Source organism: Homalodisca vitripennis, chromosome X, assembly GCF_021130785.1.
Source record: "Homalodisca vitripennis isolate AUS2020 chromosome X, UT_GWSS_2.1, whole genome shotgun sequence".
NCBI classification, from domain to species: Eukaryota; Metazoa; Arthropoda; class Insecta; order Hemiptera; family Cicadellidae; genus Homalodisca; species Homalodisca vitripennis.
The window spans coordinates 139,856,356-139,877,803 of NC_060215.1; the positions used below are offsets into that span (position 1 = coordinate 139,856,356).

A 21,448-nucleotide genomic window follows, 5' to 3' on the forward strand; every position below is an offset into this window, starting at 1 on the left:
TCTTCATAACATCACAAAATAAACTGATAAAACACAATCTAAGAGAATTTATACGCATAAATAAACACACTTATTACATAAAAACACTTATTTCGTGTAATAAACTTACGTTTTAGATGGACAAGAATAACGCGACCGGGTAACAATACAACAACAATGGCCGAACTGTTTACAAACAACTCTCGTTTTCAATATGTCATACTTGAATCATGGCATACAAAACAAAACAAAATACATCGATCAAATCAGCAACTATTTCTGATTCCAGTGCTATATGAATCATTGCAGTTTAGTTTGTGTATTGATTATAACAGATGTCAAACGGGCAAGTGTCAAATCGACTGATTTTCAGGCGACTGCCACTACAGAAACATTAATATCGACTGATAATCAGGCGACTGCCAGTTGTAGAGTTAAAAGGGACAGGGTAGGCCCTATCTAAACAATGTTAAATTAGCCAAACCTTTACACACGTATCTTAATAACCATAGGAGATATGCCAATGAAATTTTTTCACAGTAATAAGTATGTTCTTGCACAAGGTTTTAGAGGTGGAATTTACAAAATATAAAACAAAATATATTTTGAACTTTTTGTTAACTACTAAAACTTTGTTTTTAGCCTAATATTTTATTTTTTTTTTCAGAATGAATAATGAAAAAATCTATTGTTAAACCATACAACTAAGTTAGCTACATGTGTGGTATAAATTTAAGAGCTCTACGCCTCTTCAATCCTGAGAAAAGTGTGCAAATGTATAAAAATATGTAAGTTTCGGGAAATTGTGAAAATCACGAAGAAAGGCATTCTAATGATATGTACATAAATTAAAAGTAGAGTTATTTATAATGCATTCCATACCATAGCTGAGTCATCAGGGTCCTATTCCACTTCTTCAATTTGCCTTATTTTCTGCCTTCTCATCTGTCTAGCCTTCTTCGTAATCTCTAACGCTAGTTTTTGCGCAAAGTATACTCAGTCCTTATCCAACCTTTTCATTGCTTCAATTGTGTGTAGGCCTATCTCCATATTACATTTGTTCATGGTTTCACATTTGGCAATGTAACCATAATTGAAACATGAAATTGCATCATAAATACCAAAATGCAATGTTTTATTAGCGACAAAGACAGCTTTCGTTCGGTTCCAAAAAACGTTGACGCTCTCGTTAGGATTTTTCCATGAACACATTTTTTTAGTAGATCAGCTTTGGCTAGGTCATTAAAAATAATTCAATCTCCTTCATAACTATTGCAGGTAGTGAATTTTTATGGGAAAAATGTTGTTCTACCTTCTGGTACTTGCACCGCGATTCTTTGCCTTTAGGGCAAGGACCATGATGAGGTGATTCATCGGTTGACTGCATATGCCAATAAATAACCCACACAGCTACTTGCATTTTTTGAACACCCTCTACATTTCTCCTGATAGCAAGGCCATAATAATTTTGCAAGTTATCAATAATGGCATCAGTCAAATGCTTAGCACCACCTAGTGGCTTGTCATCAGAAAGTTTTATACTTTTTGATTTTTGCTTTGGTCTTCTAAGTCGTGAGCCCATCCTTTTTTGGATATGGCCTAAGCACTCTAGCTTTTCAATTGATGTGTCACCATAAAAATCTAGGCTTTCCACATGACTAAATCCATTCGAATCTCCATCACCAAGATATCTAGTGTACCCAACATTTCTTTGTAGGCTACGCTGTAATATCTGTTCTGCCCCTCTCACTTCCATTCCTCCATTTGCCCCTGTATAATTCCTAGTACAGTTAGGTGAATGATTGTTTTTGTTTATACACTTATGTAACTTGGAGAATATTGCCACATCAACAACCTTTCCTTTATCAAAGCTAGTTGCAGAGATAGCCCCATTCATCGACATATGGGCTCGTTTTTGCCAAGTCCCATCTATTGCAATAGCCAGATCTCTTGGATCATGATTTTCAGTGACAGCTTCCTCAACAGCCTTATCCATAAATTCAAAACACACATCTTCAGTAATTGAACCAAGGAGCTCTGTGTATCGTTTGAATTTGGTTGGAGGAGGAGGCAAATTCATTATGCAGCTAAAAATTTGAGCGGCCTTCACACATTTTTACCTATATAGCGTAGGCCATATACTAGCCTAACATTTATATCATGAAGATCTTTACCAATAGATAACTGTGGTGAAGATAAGAAACCATTATTATATCCACAATATGTACAATGTAATATAATTTCAGAACACAGCCCATTATTCTTTGTGTTTTCAATATTCAATCCGACTGAATTGCATTCTATGCATTTTACACCAGAGTCTAGGAATTTGGACAATATATCTAAATTAACAATTACATTCATATTATTGTCTGTATTGTCCAGTTTTACATAAACCTGGTACTTACTGTCAATGTCACCAATTTTGTTTTTAGAAGCACTTACTGGTCTTGGCTGCAGTATAATAAGCAGCCACCAACACAATTGGGTTATGATTATCGAATGATTCGAATCATCGATATTCATGACTATCCGAACGACTGAAAGCAAACTGTCAAAAGACTAAAAACAAAATGTCGGACCAAATAACGTAACAAGATATTTCAAAGAACATTATGGTTTTGCTTGTTTTAATCTTAGAAATTACAGTAGAGATATTAATACCTATAATTTACAAATTAAAATGTAATATACAATTAATATAATTATAACAAAAATAACATTTAATTACCTTATGTATTTTCAAGGATAAACGTGACTGATTGTGAAACAAAGAAACACGTACGTCACTGTTCTTGCCGCCATTAGTCAATAATGAAACATATGATTTAAATTTAAGTTTTATATTTTTAAAATAGTATTATGGTGAAGCTATACTTTTATGTAAAATAAATGTATTTGTTTCTGATTGCATAAAATAACTAAACTATATTTAAACGACGTTTGAGCAGCGTAGTACTTACAATTACTTTAACCAATCTGGAATGGCATTTCTGCAGGTACTGATGCCGTCAAAAGTACATTCATTAATAATTAAAAGCCACAGTTTGTTTGATTTCAACTAAAATAGTACACAATTATATTCATAAACAAATTTAGAATGTTCACAAAAAGTCTTCTCAAGATCGTTTTTGGATGCCATGTTTGTTCTTAATTTTTGTATGGTTCTCAACTTTAATTCTAATTTTCAACTCGTCAATACAAACTGAACAATTCGGATTTACAGGAGCAAGGTCATTATTTTGTAATCATTCAAAAACATTGCTCAGTGTTTATAAAATTATTTTGAGCCAATATCTGCATATTCATCGCCATTATGCCTGTCGTTGTCACCAGCCTTCTCCTACATAGACGAAATAACAACAGCTGTTAATGAAGTCACTAGAAACAGCTGGTAATGACGTCACTAGTCTAAATAAAGAAAACTGGCAATGATTATTTATGAATATATGTAGGTCAAATGTCGTACTGGATAGTATCGATATTTAAAATTGATAATCATAATCTGATTGTTTTGGTGGCTGCTTATTATACTGTAGCACTGGTCTTTCCTGTGGTTCAGACTGTTTAGGCTGTGGGACTAGGCCTAGTCCTGTGGAAGTTGAAGGTTGGTTTACTTCACCAACTAAGGAAAAATTCACTTTTTGTACATCACCAGAACTTTTAGGAACACCTACGTGTTTTCTTTTCTTGAAAACAGTCCGCCTACGTTCACCTTTTATTTTATAAACACCAACAACAACACAAAATAAATTTCACTTGTAATTTATAAAAGTACAGGTTAGCAGACAAAACAAACACAAAAAAATAAACATCAACAAACCACCAGATGATGATTTAAACTGTCAACTACCAGGTTGGCCAACCAAAGAAGTTAAATCAAATCTTGCAATAAACTAAAGTAGTACTATAACAAAGATGACTTGTGAGTTTTAGTGCTAGCTTGCCCATAAGGGCAATCTGGGCATGTGCAGTGTTCATAAAACCCTAAATAAATATGACTTACATAATGTTTTATATATATATATACACATAAAACATATATATATTAAAATGTTCAGAATACTTCAGAGAACAAAAAAACACAAAAATCCAATTTTTGTAAAAGAAATTCTTTTGCTTACCCTGACCCCTTAATATTTTGGTTGTTATGGGAAATGAACTTGCATGGTTTAGTTCTTATGTTCAAAATAGGAAGCAATACGTTGAAATAGAGCATGTTTCAAACAGAGCTCAGTATTGTTTAAAAAACAAATTTCATTCAAACTAAGAATAGTAGAGCATGGAATTCCACAAGGATCAATATTAGGTCCACTTCTTTTTCTATGTTACATAAATCAGTTGCCTGTAGTGGTGGGAGAAAGCTCTGCCGTCTGTTTATATGTTGATGACACAAATGTGGTTATGGAAAAAAGTGTCGGAAGTGTTGATATGTCCGCTTTTATAGGTCTCTCAGTGATATGACTTCTTGATATGTAAAACCCTTTTGTTAAACTCAAGCAAATCAAATTTTATCTCTTTTTCCAGAAAAAAAGTTTTAAACAGGGTTCAACCTAATATTTTCATTGAGGAAGAACAATTGCATAATGCTTATAGCACAAAATTCTTAGGATTGGTTATAGATAAAAAACTTAAGTTGGAATGAACATGTGGACTATGTTTTAAATAAAATTTCCAGTGCTCTGTATGCACTGAGACGATTGGCTAATGTTTGCATTGTAGAATCTCCAAAATCAGTTTATTATGCTCTCATAAATTCTCACATTGTTTAGGGTATTGCTATTTATGGAGCTACCACATCACATAATTTAGATAAAATTCTAGTTAAACAAAAGCAAGCTATTAGAATTATACAAAATTTAAAGAGAAGAAACTCAGTTAAGCATATTTTTAGGGAACTCCAAATATTTACTGTCTACAATCTTTACATATTTTAAACTATAAATTACGTTATACATTTCTGCAATCTTGCCTTAACAGAAAGAAAACATCAATATAATACACGGTTCAATATATCTAATGATTCTAATCACTTGGAATTTTATAAAAAGAAAACCTCATACATGGGGGAAAAAGTTTCTAAATCATTTACCGATTGAATTGAAAACTCACTACAACACTAATAATTTCAAAACTAAACTTAAAGAGTATCTACTAAATAAACCTCTATATTCATTTAAAGAATATTTTGAAAGGGATAGTTGGTTGGTTTAGCTCAACATCTCTATATGTATTTACATATGTATGTGTCTGTGTATATGACAACTATTTATTACCATAATATAGAATATTTTACAAGTTGATATTAGATAATTTTGTATTAACTATAATGTTCTTGATGTGACTATTCATTGCACATTCTGGGCATTTGTTTGTGAATAAAGAATTTCTGAATCTGAATCTAAGGGCAATCCAGAACATCAATACACTCATTCAACTAAATTTTTAAGAAACACCTCGCTATATTAGCTATTATTACAATACCCTCTAATCCACTGGTCTGGTGACCAACCAAATAATCTGGAACTCACCTTGATGTGATATATTGCATGGGCGATATCCGTTAGTTGAATACCCAAAGAGGCTTAGAGCCCTAATACCGTAGGTCTCATAGTTTTACTGATCACAGGACCATTAATTAATGGCTGTTTCTAAGTATTAGTTGACTTTAGATAGTTACAAAACCACAAAGGTCACCTTACTGAAACTACATCACTCGTCTTATATTCGCTGATGATAACATCCGGTGTTGTAAGAAATAAATATTTTAAAGAACTTCTTTAAAACTACACTATACTGACACCTAACACACACACCTTAACTATACTTACGTATTTTCTGGAAGTCTCATGATTAGTTTATTGTTCAGCCCATGACTGTGTAAGTGGTTGTTTTTCTTGCGATAAGAGGCATTGGAACCTATATGCTTGGACAGAAGACGACTGTTTGCCACTAAAACATTAACTCAAATTAGTAACTATTTAAACGAGGCCTAAGATTTAAACATGCTTGTTATTTACAAAAGAAGAAAACACACAGCGTAAAGCGATTCCAGAAATTATGTGTAAGAGATATTGTTAGTATGAAAACCAGATATTTTAGACATTTTCTAAGTAGGAGAAGGCAAATTGGTTAAATATAATTACATATTGTTTTAATGTAAAATATTTCCCTTAAAATAATATTAACAGTCTGTATATAGAATTACTCTCTAAATAAAATACTCAATATTGTAAACAAATTCAAAATATTACAAAAGTAAACTAAACATTTACAATGCCCCCATAACTTTATATTTTGTACAAGAGGCATACTGACGTGGGGGTACAAGAGAGAAAAAAATAATATGTTGCATACAAAGAAAATGAGTAAATTAAGGCATTCCATTATACCTAAATATAACAGGGACCAAGATAAACTTCCTGAGATTAATAATGCAAATATTGATAATCTGAGAAGCAGTGGTGTAACTAAGAGGGGGAGGGATGGGGGTAGAGAACCCTCAAACTTGTGAAATACAGCGATGACATTGACTCCAGATTGAAGGTGTCAAGTCTTCGGAAGCGTTAGATTTCAGATGCTGCATTAAGAGGAAGGTGAACTGGAGCTGAACTCAACACTCACAGCAGTGAAATTTTTAAATTAGAATCAGGCCTTAATAATTGATTTAAATTTAGATTTCTTTCATTCCCCCCACGGTGTAGGGTACTATTCAATTAGATTCGTCACGCCCAAAGCCAAGTAAAGTCCTAGTTATGCCACTGCTGAGAATTAATGCTAATTTGTCACAGAACTTCTGGTTTATTACCAACTCGTGACAAGTGATTGAAAATGGAATAAGCTCGGTAACTGTAAGTATTGTATATGAATAAATGTACAAATATTTTAATTAGAAACAAATTATAGGTTAATGTTCTTAATGGTACAAAAAACTTGTTTTTAGCCCGCATTTAATGTATTTTGGATGTCACTCCAGCCTACATTAGGGGGCTAAACATGCTGAAAACGATCAAATATAACTGCCTTGTTAAAAGTAGTTATAAATTAGTTAAACAATGCAACTCTTGAAGACAACAAATACAATGTATATGCTTATTTTACAAAACTAATTGTTATTTAACACATTTATGTATGAAGAATAGATAATTCTACACATTTACTACAAAAGATACCAACAATACCCACTATGACACCATTTTGTTAGTTAAAAGTAGAAAGACTATGTATGAGGTACCTAGTTGAAGAAGTACAAACTATTTTTCAGATTATCCGAAGAATATCAGAAAAAATCTATTGAAACATCTATTACAGTATTAGCGAGTTTTAATTAACAAGTATAACTTTATGATTTTTGGAAATTTTATAATGTTGTTCATATTAATGATGAACAGCAAGATTTGTAAAATGCCATGAATTCAAAAAAAAGTATCCTTACTTGAAGAAAATAACATTTCTATTTGGATCTGATTCTGGGATACAATCCTGAACATACACGAACAAACAAACCAGTCCACCAGGCTTGGAGTAATTCCTGCTTAGCTTATCTTAAGAGGCAACTAAAAGGAACTAGGGATTGACAGTGCATGAGGCCTAGTATGTGGCTGGAGCTGAAGAGAGGTTCTCTGGTAGGGTCCAATACTCGATGGCAGCTGGTGAATCACTGTCTCTAAGGCACTGATTTCGGTGGACGCTCCCACAAACAATGGGATTTATTGGTTTTTCGCAAATAAAAAACAGAAATGGAACAGAGCAAAACAAAACTACCTCTGAGAGGCCAACACTTTTAAGTGATTCCTACTTGGAAGAAAGCAGAGTGGGGTGGTTTTTAGCCGGTAAATAGAACTTTAATGGACTGCTTCAGTCTGTAATATTCATGTAAAATTTTAACCTACTGCTGTACATAAATTACTACTGTTAAAAAATTAATTTGAAAGAGCCGTTTACTACTAAGAAAATAACAATCATAAGTATTATAACAGAAATCTAATGTTAAAATATTAAACCGGTTTCACAGATAGCAGGAACCATTAGACCCCGGTATTACTGATTCACCTAATTTTCATTACTCAAATAAAGTTATCCTTCCAAATAATACAAAATAACGAATTTAACAACAATCAATGCAGTAAAAAAACGAAACCTTATAATTAAGAGAATAGGTTATTTGTTACTATAGCTGTTAAACTATTTGTGATTATTTAAATATAATAACTAACAACTGGGTTAATTATCTGATGATCTCTTAAGTATGATATGAAACACAGTTCTTTTTAAAAGGAATTTAAATCTTAATCTATGATGGCAATATTTATTTCTCTATTGATAAAAAACAGTTTTAGTAAGAAGACATTGCAAAGCCATGCGCTAAACATTCGTTGTACAAAATGCAATAGATACAGAATTATTATTTTATTCAATGCATGCATTGAATACATCATACACAAGCTGTTACCTGCAACTTCGTCTGCATCGACTTCGAAAAGGCGCCAAACCATTCGCTCATTAATTCTGCAATGTTGTTAATAGCAAAGCCAACACCAAATAATTCTGTACTGGATCTATGACTCTTCCATTTGGGTGTTATGGGTGTTTGGCCATGTGTTGAGAAAGAATTTATGTTATCATAATTAGTTTAAGATGTTTAATAAAGAATTTAATTAGCACTCTCAATGTGGTATTGAATTCTCTGTTAATTTTTCTAATATTTAAATGTAGTATTTACACAGTGAATTTCAAAACTGTGTGGGCTTAATTTTACTGTCATTAATTAATGTTAGAAGAGTATAACATAATATTCATCTTGGAAAATCCTTAGTGCCAGGAGTACATCATGGTAATTCAACCAAAAGAATGTTAAAACATTAAATTTGTTTTAGTTCTCTTTGCAACTGTTAAAACAGTATTATCCCACTAAAATTTATTCTTTATTTACACAGTAATTTATAGAGTTTTTAATAAGCGATCACAAAGCCTTTTGTAAGTAATAAATCAGCCATTGCAATAAAAAATAATATTGGCGTGAAGTTCAGCTTTGCGTTACTGACTGCTTCAAAGCTAAAGCTCATCGACATATTTGACTTCCCAGTTAGTTGTCTGGCGTCACATTGACTGTGTTGTGGACTACATTAATCAAAACGTTTTATAAACAATTAAAATTTCAATTCTTGTATATGAGTAAGTGAAACAAAAATCAGATAAAAATGTTTTATGAATGAAAGATTTCTTTGTACATCTGCTCTAACAAAAAATAAAGGGGTACAATAATTTCAATTTTCTGCTTTAGTTTTTCCATATTGATGGAAACAACAATTGTTTTAGATATACTTTTTGTCACACATTCAGAACCATTCAGATACCACTTGGTTATGCTTATAATTATAAATGTAATTTCCATACAGTGAGTGAAACCCAATAAATGGAGTTTCGATTTCCATTTCTGTACAGTGTTTCTACACCTGAATGCAACATCCATTGTCCAGATTTTTCTATAATTGTGTGTTATTTTTGGATTATCCATTCCTTTTATTTTTCATGCATTGCAAACATATTAGGACAAACAATCAAGAGGGTTGAGTTTAAACCAGTGAAGAAACTGAACCACAAGCTAGAAATTAGGCTAGTATTATTTAATAGTATTACATTTTTAAATTCAGACTGACTGAAATTTTGAAATTCTGTTTTGTATCAGGTTATTTCTAAATTGCATAAGACAAATATGTAAGTTACTTGGAATTAAAAACAAAAAAATTTTTTATTGAATTAGCAACTATTAAAAAGGCTGAAAATATAGAGCACTCAGCTTATTGAAACTGAAAAATGTTATTTGTATATTTTTGTACTAACGTAGAATTATTTATTGTAACTTGTTGCAGCCTTGTGGTTTAAATGATGATGATACGGTTAAAAAATATTACACTTCCATTTAATATCAATAATGTGAATTTGTTGAAGCACATATATTTGTATGAGAGGCAGTTATTTTCTGAAACATGATGATAGGAATATGAGTGTGATTATAATAAGCTTATTTCTATGAAATCCACCTTTAAAGTGAATATCAAAACATAACTCTTATTATAGCCATCAAAGCATATTTCTTTTTTTGTTATGAAATTTATTAAATTTGTTTTACAAGCTTACATGAGAGTGTTTATTTAACTTTCTGTTCCATTTTAAACTTTCTTTGTGAATTTCATGACTTCAGGTTTATGTGTTTATTAGTAATGGGCAGGTACCAAAATTGTGGTCTCGAATCTAATTTCTGTGTCATTTGTTACTAAAAAATAAGAATACAGCCTATTTCCAAATATATATTTCTCACCATTTTTACAAATGTGTATATAATTAATAGTATGAACTTGTTTCCAAACTTTTGCTCCTTCAATGTAACCAAACTATATAATAAACGTTTTTAAACCACAATGTCATATGAGGCTGCCTTGTATATTGATAAAAACAACTCAAATTAAAAACCATGTTACAAAAATTGGCATAAACATTTCAATTTATGAACTAGGAATGGGTCAATAAAAAAAAATTCGATTCAATTTCGATACCGAAATTGTGGCCTCAATTCAGAATTCGATACTGATTCCTCGATTATTTGTAATTAAGGACTGCCACTAGGAGTTATCATAAGAGCAAATCTGACTAGTAGGAATGAGAGGCAAAAAACATCAAACCACCCTAAAGTTATTTCAACGGTTTACGTTTTTTAAACAGAAAGTACAAAAATATGCATTTCAGCGATTGGTAATCTGCGTAATGCTGACTGTCATCGACGAATATACTTGTTTAAAGATTCAGTGGATTCGAGATCCAGCTTCAACACATATTTATCATAATATTGTGAAAAAGTATTCCAAGAGTATTTTAATTGATAGTTCAATATTAATAATTCGCTAGTTAATAATTAATTAATAGTTATTTTGTTGATTTTATTCATTATTTTCTAATAAAATAATTTTGAAAATATCGGTACCAATATTGAGTGAAAAGAGACGCTGTCGGAATCGACCCATTTCTAGTTGTAATATAGATTAATTAGTTTAAAATAAGTGTTTTCTGGTGCATTTTAAAATAGGATAACAGTATTGTTATGGCAATTCCTATCTTTCTATCGTTATATGTTATAAAATGTGAACAGATACCTGTAATGTGAGGTATCACATGGACCTGTCACATTGTCAAAGGTGGGTAGGTACGTCGAAACGTAGTGATGTGCATGCATTCGTTAAATGTGACAAAAGAAGATAAACACCATCACCACAAGAAACACAATATAAAGAATAGAACACCTGCACACCATATTCAAATCTACTGAGGTTCCACAGCAATCTGTGGTGTTGACTAACAGTAACTTCGTTATGTTGAGTGTTTTCGCACGCATGTGTATTTATATATTTATGTTGTGTGTAATTTACTTATGACTACATGTTTAGTTTTTAATAAATCTAACGACCTGATTTAACAGTGGGAAGAGCTCCCAAAACTGGTCATCTAGTTTAATATAAGAGGGTGTTTACTGTAGATCAATTTCGATGTAATTTAGTATGTACATCCAATTTACAAATACAGTACATTATACAATTTAAACAATGTTTTAACCCAAATAAATCACATTTTTAACCGTTTAACAGTTTTTTATGTAAAAGAATGCAACTGAAACCATGGAGGTTGAAATGATAAACCCAGAGACTACCTTGACTTTTTCCAAACATCCGGCTCTCTAAGGAAATGACTAAATACACTGTTTATTGTCAAAGGGTGAAACCTGTTCCATATTTTGTTACTACTGTTATATTTATTGTCAATTTTCTCTAGATTTACATTTCAACTTTTCATATTTCTAAATGTTTTGTGTTTTGTTGTTAGTTCAGCTTTACTCAAAAGGACAAAGCCTGATCATTAACATAATTCCTCAGTTTCGTAGTAAAACTTAAAAAGCGATAATCCAGAACAATCCTGTTATCCATTTAACTTCACATGAATGTTTTCTATTTTATAATTTTTTATTTGAGATGAATTTGTCAATGTTAATCAATGCATTAATTAGTCAGTTTGGAGTCTTAAAAGGGCAATGCTCAGTCCTCTGGCCAGGCTTATGTGTTTCATGTTGGTGCATTCTTCTCAGAATACATGCATAAAGTTGCTAAAGACTTAGCCAATGGATTTCGACAGAACATGTGTTTATTTTAGTTGCTTTAAAACTAGGCAGATGAATTTGTTGAAGGTATGTTTGTGTAGTGTATGGCTAATTTGAATCAAAATACTAAGAAATGTTCATTTAAAAATCTTCCAAAATGGAGCACATAAGTCTGCCTAACCCATGCACCACACCTGCCCTGCCCTTGCCTTGAGATTGCATAGCACCGTGGATGACTAAGATGTAGTAGCAATTGCGTAATGGTCTGTTAGACAGCAATAATGCACAAAATATTGCAAATTGCCATAAATTTGCTTCAGACCAACAAGCAGCAAATGTATAAAGTAAATAAAATTAAAAGGAATAAAAAAAAGGGATAAAATCTAAAAAAAAGTACACAAACTAATAAATTCAAACAGTTGTGTAAAAAGCACAAGTTATGAACAAGTATAAAGCATATTAAGCATGATTGTGCAAGTATTTTATAACAATACATAAAACTGTTGGCTAATAACAAATACATAAACGTAACAAAGTGTGAAACAAAACAACATACCTTAGGAAATGTGAATATTAATAAGGGAAACAATTCAAATGAGTGGACTATTTTAAAACAAGCAACATACCTTAACAAATGAATAAGGGAAACAATTAAAATGAGTGGACTGTTTAAAACAAGCAACATACCTTAACAAATGAATAAGGGAAACAATTAAAATGAGTGGACTGTTTTAAAACAAGCAACATACCTTAACAAATGTGAATATGAATAAGGGAAACAATTAAAATGAGTGAACTATTTTAAAACAAGCGACATACCTTAACAAATGTGAATATTAATAAGGGAAACAATTAAAATGAGTAGACTATTTTAAAACAAGCGACATACCTTAACAAATGTGAATACGAATAAGGGAAACAATTAAAATGAGTAGACTATTTTAAAACAAGCAACATATCTTAACAAATGTGAATATGAATAAGGGAAACAATTAAAATGAGTGAACTATTTTAAAACAAGCGACATACCTTAACAAATGTGAATATTAATAAGGGAAACAATTAAAATGAGTAGACTATTTTAAAACAAGCGACATACCTTAACAAATGTGAATACGAATAAGGGAAACAATTAAAATGAGTAGACTATTTTAAAACAAGCAACATATCTTAACAAATGTGAATATGAATAAGGGAAACAATTAAAATGAGTGAACGATTTTAAAACAAGCGACATACCTTAACAAATGTGAATATGAATAAGGGAAACAATTAAAATGGGTGAACTATTTTAAAACAAGCCAATATAAATAAACAATAAGACACAACATATCGTGGATGCAAAAACGATAAGAGGTCATTAATAAACATGTTTAACAAGATTTTGTATAACAATGCAACAAAAATAAATGTACCTAAACAACAATACAACATGCTAAACAAGGTAAGTGTGCAAACATCAAGGGAGCAGTAAAAGTAAAAATTAAAAACACAAAAACTTAACAGTTTTGGAATATTCCAACTTTGTAACATTTAAAAATTATAAATTTTTAAACTAATATATATTTCATCTTTTTTGGCACTGGCACCTACAAACTTTGACTTTTACAACATCCAAGGATATATTCAGATTTAGGAAGACAAGCCCTTGCACAAAAACAACAATACTATTCTATTCCATACAGAAAGACAATTGCACATCATAATAACACAGAAGCTGTCATTTTTATACAGCATTGACAAATAAAATATGTTAAATCTTTCAAACATTGTATCAGGAGAAATGATTGTGTCTATGGAGCTTAACACATCTGTTTAGTTTATACAAACCATATATATATATATATATATATATATATATATATATATATATATATATATATATATATATATATATGAGTGTAAACTCATATAACTTGAAAAAACACTTGTCAAGATTCATCTTAAACAATTTTGATATAAAGAAGCAGCTTTTTATCTATTTGGACAATAGCAATCAAGCAAAGCTAGAATAAAAAACCATATACCATTTTATTTGTCAGCACAACAGGAAACAGGCAAAGCCAGAATACCAAATATGTATATAATTTTACTCATTCGTACAACAAATATCAGGCAAAGCTTGAATAAAATGTATACCTTTTTTGTAACAACGGGAAGAAGCCAAAGCTGACTTAAAAACCTGCACTGTGACATATTGCAGACTATATCATAATAATTGCCAAATAATTTGATTACCTTTAAAATCAAACACCTGATACTGATATTTGTAATCATTCAAAATGTGGTACATACTCAATTTGAGTAAAATACTCAGGATTACAGAACAGTGGTTCTTGTGAGCCATCACATCATGCTCACAATATCAGTGAAAAAGCTGTTAGAAAGGCTTTTACTACAATAAGTAACTGGATATGCACTAATTGTACAGATGATTCTCCAAACGTACCACATGGTCCATCCTAATTTAAATAACATATCTGAATCTCGCACTGTAATGGAGAAAAAGCGTGCTACAATTAAAAACCATCGACATTCCGATGACCTAAAAACAACTTTCATACTAGCTGCTGCGAGTGCTCTGTTAACAGCTGGAAACAACTAACTTCAAAAAGAATTAAATGATTTTAAAAAATGAGGAATTCATAACTGGCCAGCACATGAGGGACACTCATGAAATTGATACAATAAATATGTGGCAATATCATCCTTCCATGAGCCAAGGCCAGATGCCAAACACAGCATACCCTTCTGCAAATGTCTTGTCATGCCTTTTTAGACAATAGACAAGCTGAATCAAGAAAATACTTAGGCAAAACAAGAATACATTGAAATCCTGAATTTAGATCTTTCTATATTATTGACGTTTATTGTTATCTTGTTGAACCAAATTTAGGAGAAAAAAAAAAAAAAAAAAAAAAAAAAAAAACATTCTGAACATTCTCACAAAAATATTAAATCTTATACACTTTTTTTCGAATGTTGCTTTTGGATACAAAATTAGTGAAAAACAAATTCAATGTTTATATTCCAATTAGATACAGTATTAGAAGAATTAAAAATATTGATCTAACTGTTCAAAAGACTCAGAAATAAATTTGTAAAAAAAATGAAAGTAAAACAATTGCTTATTTAAGAGTAAAGAAAGAAATTTATTAAATATTGCAAATATCAGTATTTTGTTTCAAAACAAAAGCATTAAAATGTCAAAAGCATCAAAAGAGATACAAATATTATTATTTAACTTAACCATGTATCATATAATAAAATAAGTGTATGAATTGTGTTTTCAAATTTGTCATTTATAATTTCAATTTTGTTGTATTTGATTTTGAATTGTCAACTTAATATTAACTGTATTTTCAACTTGTTTATTTGTGTTAGTATGCCAACATGTAATGTTAAAATTATATTTGCAATGTACATTTAAAGTAAAAAAAAAAACACTCCAGAATAAAATTTAGATGCAGTGGAGGAGGAGTACAAACTAAGATATCGGAAATACTATTGGTTTATATTTGGGAGTTCAGTAACGGATCATGTAATCATATAATTTCAATACATTTTTTAACAAATAAAAAGTAAACAATAATTTATTTTTATAAATGGGAAATATTTATCTAAATTTATATTAACAATACTAGTATTGGCAGGAAATTAAGTAATGTATTTATTTGAAACAAAACACGTGGCCTATAGTATTGCATCATACTAATTGAATAATTTGTCACAAGTTAAAAATAAACAATAATTTACTGTAATGAATAGGAAAAATTAATCTAAATTTATATTAACAATAACACTTTAATTTGAGACATAAAACGAAATTCCACGAATAAATATCTCATTTTATACAAGAAAATATTCATGAAAAAGGCCTCTTATTGGTCGCCGAAGTTACATGATATCGTGGAGTAACCGTCTCAGAGAAAATAAGTCCCAACACTTAGTTGCCATGACTATGCGACCAAGGATGACATGAGTGGGAATGTTAGCGTCATCGGACCATATCTCGACTAAAATGTGTTATTGTAGTTGGTCATAGTAAAAACTTTTTTTGTTTGTTTGATCAAGTATTTGTTTAAAATCAGGAGAGTTTCTTTTTTGTGATTGTATAATTTGGCAAACACGTGCCACAGGAGGAGAATGTTTCAATTTTTGTGATTGTATAGTTTGGCAAACACGTGCCACAGGAGGAGAATGTTTCAATGTTTATGTAACATTTCAAATTGTGTTTGAAGTGAAAATTAATGGTTTTGAGTTTACAATTGGCAAAGTGAATAATTGATTGCCCCTTTTACTGAAAAATTTAAGTGAGAATCGAGATGGTTATTGGTTCAACATACCCTAAAATTTCACCAACTGAAGGAGTGACTCTAAACATATGGACTACAGTATTTATACCATCGACAGACAGGTGAGTGGTTAAAATAATACTCATTACACTACACCACAACAGACTTGAATTGCAACATATTAGCACAAACAACGTAGGCATCTACAAATACAGTGCCTTATAAATTGATACACGAACACTTGGAACTTTAATATTATTCTACAACAAACTATAACATAACACCCTCGCAAATTGACTTATCAATGTGAACCTAACCTAACCTAGACACCAGACCTTCTACAAGTTGGCGATCAACGTGGAACGTAACCTATATTCTACAACTCTGCAATCTGAACCGTAACAATTGCCAGACCTATTACTACACTCTAAAACCTGAAACTCTACAAATTGTCGCATCAACGTGGGCTAGATCATTCAACAAATTACATCTTTCTATCAACTGCACCACTACAGTTTGTACCAAAAATGTGAAGAATGGCTTTTACAAGCCCACTGACATAATAGAAAAAATTACATTCAGTTTTGATCATAATTTGAAAATGTACGGATTAAAAGGACTGGCAAAATAATAAAACTGCTCGCTTGATTAATTGCAGTTGCAGACTAAGTATAATTAAGTACTGTACACAGTAATCAAATTTAATTAAATACATCTCACTAAAATGTCAAAGGAACAGTTGGCTGCACATGCAGTATTATTGTATTGGTTAAGCCTCATTTACACAGAGTTACAAAAATGCTTATACCAACTGGTTGGTTATCATCACAGAAAAGTTAAGGACTCAGATTAGCAACAAAATGTTATAGATTTTGTATACTATATCTTCCGAAAATCACATTGAGATGCTACATTAACACTTTGCTTACAATATAATGTAATATAAATAGTATATTTCAGTCATACAAAGTGTGTGTGTGTGTATATATATATATAGATATATATACATAAAACACAATGCACTGATTTGTTATCGTAAATTCAGTATAGATCCACCTAAAAACGATTTAACTGATTTGAAGGAGGTGCTCTTCTCATTGCAAATCAAATTATTGCAGTAAAAGAGAACACAATTTGTTTAAATTTTTACAGCAATAAATAGATTTAACTGAGCCAGATTATTAACATTTTCAGATCGAAAAATTTCAGTTGTTAAGTCAGTCCTAACTGCAGAGAATTCAGAGAACCAAGAACAAAGAAGTGGTCATCTTTACAACTAAATGTTTAAGAGTTGAGAGATAATTAAGAATTAGCTCATCTCTATTTAAAAGTATTTGGGGGCAAAAGACTCTTGGTCTTTCCAGAGTTTTGATAGGACGGACACGAACTTGGTGGTGCAGCAACTTATTAAATACAACTAAATCAAATCAAAAATAGCACTTGGTTAAAAAACTTTTGTTAGTCATATTACTTGTCTACATGAAAACTTGTTAAAATCTGTTATTAGCTCTGATGTAAATGTGGCTTTAACATAAGATGAAAAGAAGAATAACAGGGTTCACCAAGGAAAAATTAAAATGTCACAGATAATGACTACAAATAACATAACAATGTCTAACTAACTATGCTAATAGTGCTAACCACAAAATGTGACTAACATGCATTAAAATTAATCTTAGTTGAGCTACTAAAATATCTATTCTTAACTAACTATGCTAATAGTGCTAACCACAAAATGTGACCAACTAACATGCATTAAAATAAATCTTAGCTGAGCTACTAAAATATCTACTCTGATATGCTTTTGTTTGAATTAACAATTTCTATCACAGTTAAGAGTCTTTTCATAACAGATGAAAATGTTGCCTACATTCTTTGAAAAGCTTTTCATCTATATTGGAACACTGTTTTAAGTGGACTCACGTTTATCACTAAAACTTTGACAGGTAGATAGATCACTTATGGCAGTTAAGTCAGATAAAGTTAAAATTCACATTAACCAATAACACTGGAATGACAATTTCTTACTTGGTTGCTTTAGTCAAAATTTAATAATTAAATAGCCTACATATATATTCAAACATTTTTAACAATATCAATAACTTATTGCAAAATTGTGCTTGCATTTATTTGGTGGGTAAAGTCACATATAAAGTTGGTAAATTGAATGAATTTCATGTCATAGACATTCAGTTCATTTAGACGTTTACTACAATATCAGTAGGACAGTTGGAAGCAAGATAAATCTGATGCCTTAAAATAAATGTACATATCTGACATGACTAAATACGAGGTGGTATCAGAGTTCCCGGACTTTACTCGCCATTTTTTGACACAACTGTATAAGCAGGCGTTCCAGTAGCCTCTATTGCAATAGCCGCTGAATGCTGAGTTTCGATGTTATGAGTGGTTAGGTTATGTCTACAAGTTGTGCTTTGTTGTTGTGTGTTATTATTACATAGCAATTTTTTATAAGGCTGGTAAATTCAAGCAACAGGCTTGCATCAAGTTTTGCTTTAAATTTAAGAAATCGTCAACGGAAACTTTTGCAATGCTTTAAGAAGCTTCTGAAGAAGATTCACTGAGCAGAAGACAGAGTTTTGAGTGGTACGCTCATTTCGAGGCTGACAGAACTTCAATTGAAGATGTAAATCGTTAAGAACAGCCTTCCACAAGCAAAACAGATGAAATTGTTGAACAAATTCTGTGTATTCATGAAGACCGTCAGCAAACAATAAATTACTTATATAGTAGTGTCAGTATTAGGTATGAACACTGTCAAGAAATTTTAACCGAAAATCTAGGCATGCATTGAGTTGCCAAAAAATTTGTGCCTTGGCTTTTGACCGTCGATTAGAAGCAGCAACGTGTTGATGTGTGCAGTGAACTCAAAGAGACATCTATCTGAAAGGGACTTTCATCTCTTCCTAAAAATGAAAATGTGTGATCACCGTTTTTACAGTGCTGAAGAAATACAAAAAAAGCATATTTTTGACAGCTTTTTGAAAAGCTGTATTTTTTACTCTTTCCTGTTGTGGAAACATTTCTGGGTTTGTTGTACTAACTCAAACGGAGCTTAATTCGAAGGTGATAAAAGTCAATAATAGCCTAAGTAAGGAAACAAAATTTAGCAAACCTAGTCTGGGAACTTTCTGATACCATCTCATAACTTAGGATCTGACGCTATTGAATATTTGAGACATATCAAGATTTTATGTGGAAAAACAGACATTTCAGGTAGATCTGATAACTTACGATCTTCAACACTTCAGGTACATTAGAACAATCAGGTAAATTTAGTGATTCCTTACTGTGATCAATATCTGCTAGTACTTCAGATACAATATCAGTTAAATGAGTCAAGGATATCCTTGAGAAAAACTTTAGGATATGGTATAATTTCAGATAGAAAATCAGGGTCACGTAAATCTGGTACATCAGATAAAAATTCATCCAGAAATTTAGCTAAATCCTCAGTTGAACCATCTGAATCTGGAGGTTCACGCAATGTTTTAACACCTTCAGATAGATAATTTGGTAACTCTGCCACATCAGATAACGGATCTTTATCTTTATTAGTGTCATTTAAGTCCACTGACAGACAGAGATGAAGGCTATCACGCTTCTTAGTATTTTCGCTCTTACCTTCAATGCTGACTGGGCCATTGGACTGTGCACTTAGGTTATTTATCCGGTGCGTCTGAGGAGGAGGAGGAGTCTTTGTTTCCTTAGGTGGTGTTGGAGGTAGATTGCTGATTTCATTTGTGATAACATTTGCGACTTCTAAAGGTTCTTCAACAGAAACACCACTAGGTAAAACTTCACTTGAATCAGAAAGAGTCCGCAATAATTTAGATTCTGACCAACAGTTACTGGTTCGAAAAGCTGAGCAGCCTGTAAAATCATCTAAATTAAAGGTGGGCTCAGGAGTTAATGGTTTAGGCTTTTTTACAGGTGGTTCTGGGGGAGGGCTTTCAAATCTTGCCCATCGATCTAGTAAGGATCCTCCTCCTCTGTATTCCATCCTCAAGTTCTTCCATTTACGCAATTCTGTTTCTAGGTTATACTTCGTATTCAATTCATTATCCTCTGACGACTCAGCATCACTGGTAACAGCAGCCAAGGTGTCTGTGTCATCTCGCCTAGCTAGTTCCTCCCCCTCCCATGCCAGGGTTGGAAACAGCTCACTTATATTCAGGTTCACCTGAAACATTACATCAACTTAGATAGTTCAAGTCATTACTTAACCCTTATAACGTCAGTATATCTTTTCACGACTTCCAGCAAACGGCACAATATTAAAAAAAAAAAAAAAAAATTTAAATGTGTAAAGTTCATTTTTATTTTTACTTTCTATAATTATGGTAAGTATAAAAAAGTAAAAATTTTAAAATTATAAAGTCACTGTACTCAGGATCGTCAATGTTACGAGACATGTTATTTATCACTAATAATGAACACGGTACTTTGGAATTATACCGACCACACCCAGACATGAATCGTTATTTGACATTTTGCTTCTACTGATTACTAGATTAGCGTAGAACAATATTTCGTCAATATAAAACAGGAATTGTCTTATCGCAAACCCCTCCCCATCCTCAGACAGAGGTCAAAGTCGAGCGGTCTAGTAGATAACGTGATTGCAGAATCTCGCCGCCCGTTCAGCTGGTGCGTCGCTTTGTTGTACTTCCGTGTTTTACCTCTACATTTCTCCAAATACAAAAATTCAATAAAAACAAACATGATCAAACTAAAACTAAACTCTTTATTGAAAAAAACACTCAAAACTTGTTTTTATTCTTGATCATACTCCGCCACCCAAAATGCGAGTGCCATGCCTTCTCGCCGATGTCAACGAAAGAAAAAACATCCCTTGAGATAGTACCTATCAGTAAAATATCAAATTCTAGAGGATCTGATCAGAAATATAAATTGAATTGTAATGGAAAGGCAATTATGTACCGCGCAAATCATGTGATGCCGCGTGGCCTGTCGTAATCGGGATTCTCGAGAAAGATAAGATAAC

The 21,448-nt window shown here is 31.7% G+C and overlaps 1 protein-coding gene across 1 annotated transcript in view; it reads right to left on the minus strand.

Annotated features, from left to right (window-relative positions):
- LOC124369916 (enhancer of polycomb homolog 1) overlaps nucleotides 1-21,448 on the minus strand; it is a 79,893-nt gene that overhangs the window by 7,740 nt on the left and 50,705 nt on the right. Inside the window, exons 11-12 of the mRNA XM_046828096.1 lie at nucleotides 20,065-20,623; nucleotides 5,811-5,931 (exon numbers count right to left, since the gene is read on the minus strand). Of these exons, the coding sequence (XP_046684052.1) occupies nucleotides 5,811-5,931; nucleotides 20,065-20,623 (680 nt within the window). The remainder of the gene's footprint in view (nucleotides 1-5,810; nucleotides 5,932-20,064; nucleotides 20,624-21,448) is intronic.